General features: G+C 31.0%; 1 protein-coding gene across 1 annotated transcript; it reads left to right on the top strand.

Annotated features, from left to right (window-relative positions):
* The first annotated feature begins 389 nt into the window (after positions 1–389).
* Positions 390–1,326, top strand: LOC124536071 (60S ribosomal protein L14). Its single transcript, XM_047112502.1, has 2 exons — positions 390–536; positions 749–1,326. Exon 2 carries the CDS (start codon positions 755–757, stop codon positions 1,253–1,255), a length of 501 nt encoding a protein of 166 aa, XP_046968458.1. The 5' UTR covers positions 390–536; positions 749–754; the 3' UTR covers positions 1,256–1,326.
* The last annotated feature ends 864 nt before the right edge of the window (positions 1,327–2,190 follow it).

Genomic DNA, 2,190 nt, shown 5'->3' with positions numbered 1-2,190 from the left:
ACCAACAATCAAATTTAACCGCTTCCACTTTATTCTTTAATCTGTGGTAAATATAAATTTATGTGACGTGACGATTTGAAATGATATTTTATAGAGACACAGAACTTACTAACCGATATACTTAATAACCGATGGTGACAATTTTTTTTATACGTTATTATACTTTCAGACTTTGGGCAGAAGGGCAATTGTAAAAATATGTAGTTTCAATAAATAAATTATTTTAACATTTATATACATATCATAATATTACATGGACATCTTAAATATAATTATAATTATATTGAAAAGTAGTAGTATTATTTGAAATGTAAAAAGTATTTAATTCACATTAACAAGTAACATATAAAACGTAAATAATATTAGTTTTAATAATATAATTTGTCCTTTGCAGCTATACTCTATGGATTTGGATAATTTTGACATAGACTAAATATGTACTAGCACATTTGAACGCATGTTATAGTTTACATTCTGTAGAGTCTGTGGCATAAGTCTTTCTTTCAAGTGTTTCGTGTTTGTAAAGACGTTGTAAGGTTAGAAAAATTTGAAATCCATTAAAATCTATCCATATAAATAAAATTTATATAATATATTTTCACAAATACGTTTCTTATATAGTGTAGTGTTGGTGTTAACTTATATTTCAAATATTATATTACTTATAATCAATATAAATTTAACATAAAGTTTTATCGCGGCATCACAAACAACAAGTCACACTTCTAAAGAATTCCTCGTCTTTCAGGACGTCATGCCTTTCGAACGCTACGTAGAACCAGGGCGTGTTGCCCTGGTAGCCGACGGACCCCTTAAAGGAAAGTTGGTGAGTGTTGTGGATGTCATTGATCAAACACGAGCACTCGTCGATGGTCCCGGCAGCGGTGTTCCACGACAGCAAATTCGTCTCAATCAACTGCACCTTACAAAGTTCCGCCTTAGCTATCCATTCACAGCACCAACACGTGTTGTAAGGAAAGCTTGGACAGATGCTAAGCTTAATGAAAAATGGGCTGAAAGCCAATGGTCTAAGAATCTGGCGAATAAAGAGAAACGCGCTGAAATGACTGATTACGACAGGTTTAAGTTAACATCAGCCAGAGTCAAGAGAAACCGAGCCAGGACAGCAGTGTTCAAGAGCCTTAAAGTTAAAGCTGCGCGAGGAGGCAAATTTGGAAAGAAGAAAATTCCCAAAACACCAGCCAAGAAACAACGCACGAAGAAGGCGCCCGCAGCCAAACCAGCGAAGAAGTAATTCTTGTTTTGTGTCTGAAACAAAAGTGTAATTTATAGGACAAATCAAATAAAGGATTACTTTAAGCTAAATTTGATCTATTGTTAAATATTCCCATATATAATACCTTTACTTTGACCTAAGGTGAGTTCTGTAGCTATTTTAGAGCAAAGTAATTTTTCTTTATTTAATTTGTTTTATTTTTCAGGTAATTACATGAAGTCTAGACGCTGGCAATTTGAAGGTTAGTTTGTTATATTTTTAATTTTTTTTTATTTCATTTGTAAATGATGAACAATATTAATAGTCTCGTTCGTATGAACTTTTATGATTTCAAACATACCAAATAAACTGATAAATTATTTCATTTTTTAGAATTTCTCTGAAAGTTTCATTTTACTTAATAAAAATTTTTTTTTATTACAGGAACTTCATACACACATCTTAACTACATGTGATCATGTAAGTTTTCTTCATTTTATTAATAACAAAGCCATACGGTATTAGCCAAATGCATAAGTACAGTTCCAAGAATATGATGAATAATAATGTCTCGTTCGTATGATCTTAATGATTTCATTTTTACCGATAACCTGAACATTAATTATGAAATATAAAAGTCTTGTTTACTAGACCCGTCTATTAAATTATAATAATTATTTTTTAGATGCAATCCATGGAATCATCATGACTAAGCTGAAGATATTAATATGTAAGTTCAATTTTATTTAAACTATTTAAAGAGATAATTTTCAAATATTTTTTTCATTGAATGAAATCAATAGATATTAAATGACATTACCCTACCAAAGCCGATGTGTATTCAGACAAAAACTGATACGCTTGACTCTGGATAGGAACAGTAAAATGCTCTCCGAGTAAGATCTTCAGTTTCAATAGCTGTATATCCAAGGGTTGAGTGCAACATCCTAATTTGCTAAAAAAATCACTTAGAC

This window comes from Vanessa cardui, chromosome 16 (genome assembly GCF_905220365.1).
Source record: "Vanessa cardui chromosome 16, ilVanCard2.1, whole genome shotgun sequence".
NCBI classification, from domain to species: domain Eukaryota; kingdom Metazoa; phylum Arthropoda; class Insecta; order Lepidoptera; family Nymphalidae; genus Vanessa; species Vanessa cardui.
This window is presented reverse-complemented; position numbering and strand designations above follow the sequence as displayed.

Coding starts and splice junctions, on each gene's coding strand:
- LOC124536071 (XM_047112502.1), top strand. CDS start 755: ATGCCTTTCGAACGCTACGTAGAACCAGGGCGTGTTGCCCTGGTAGCC.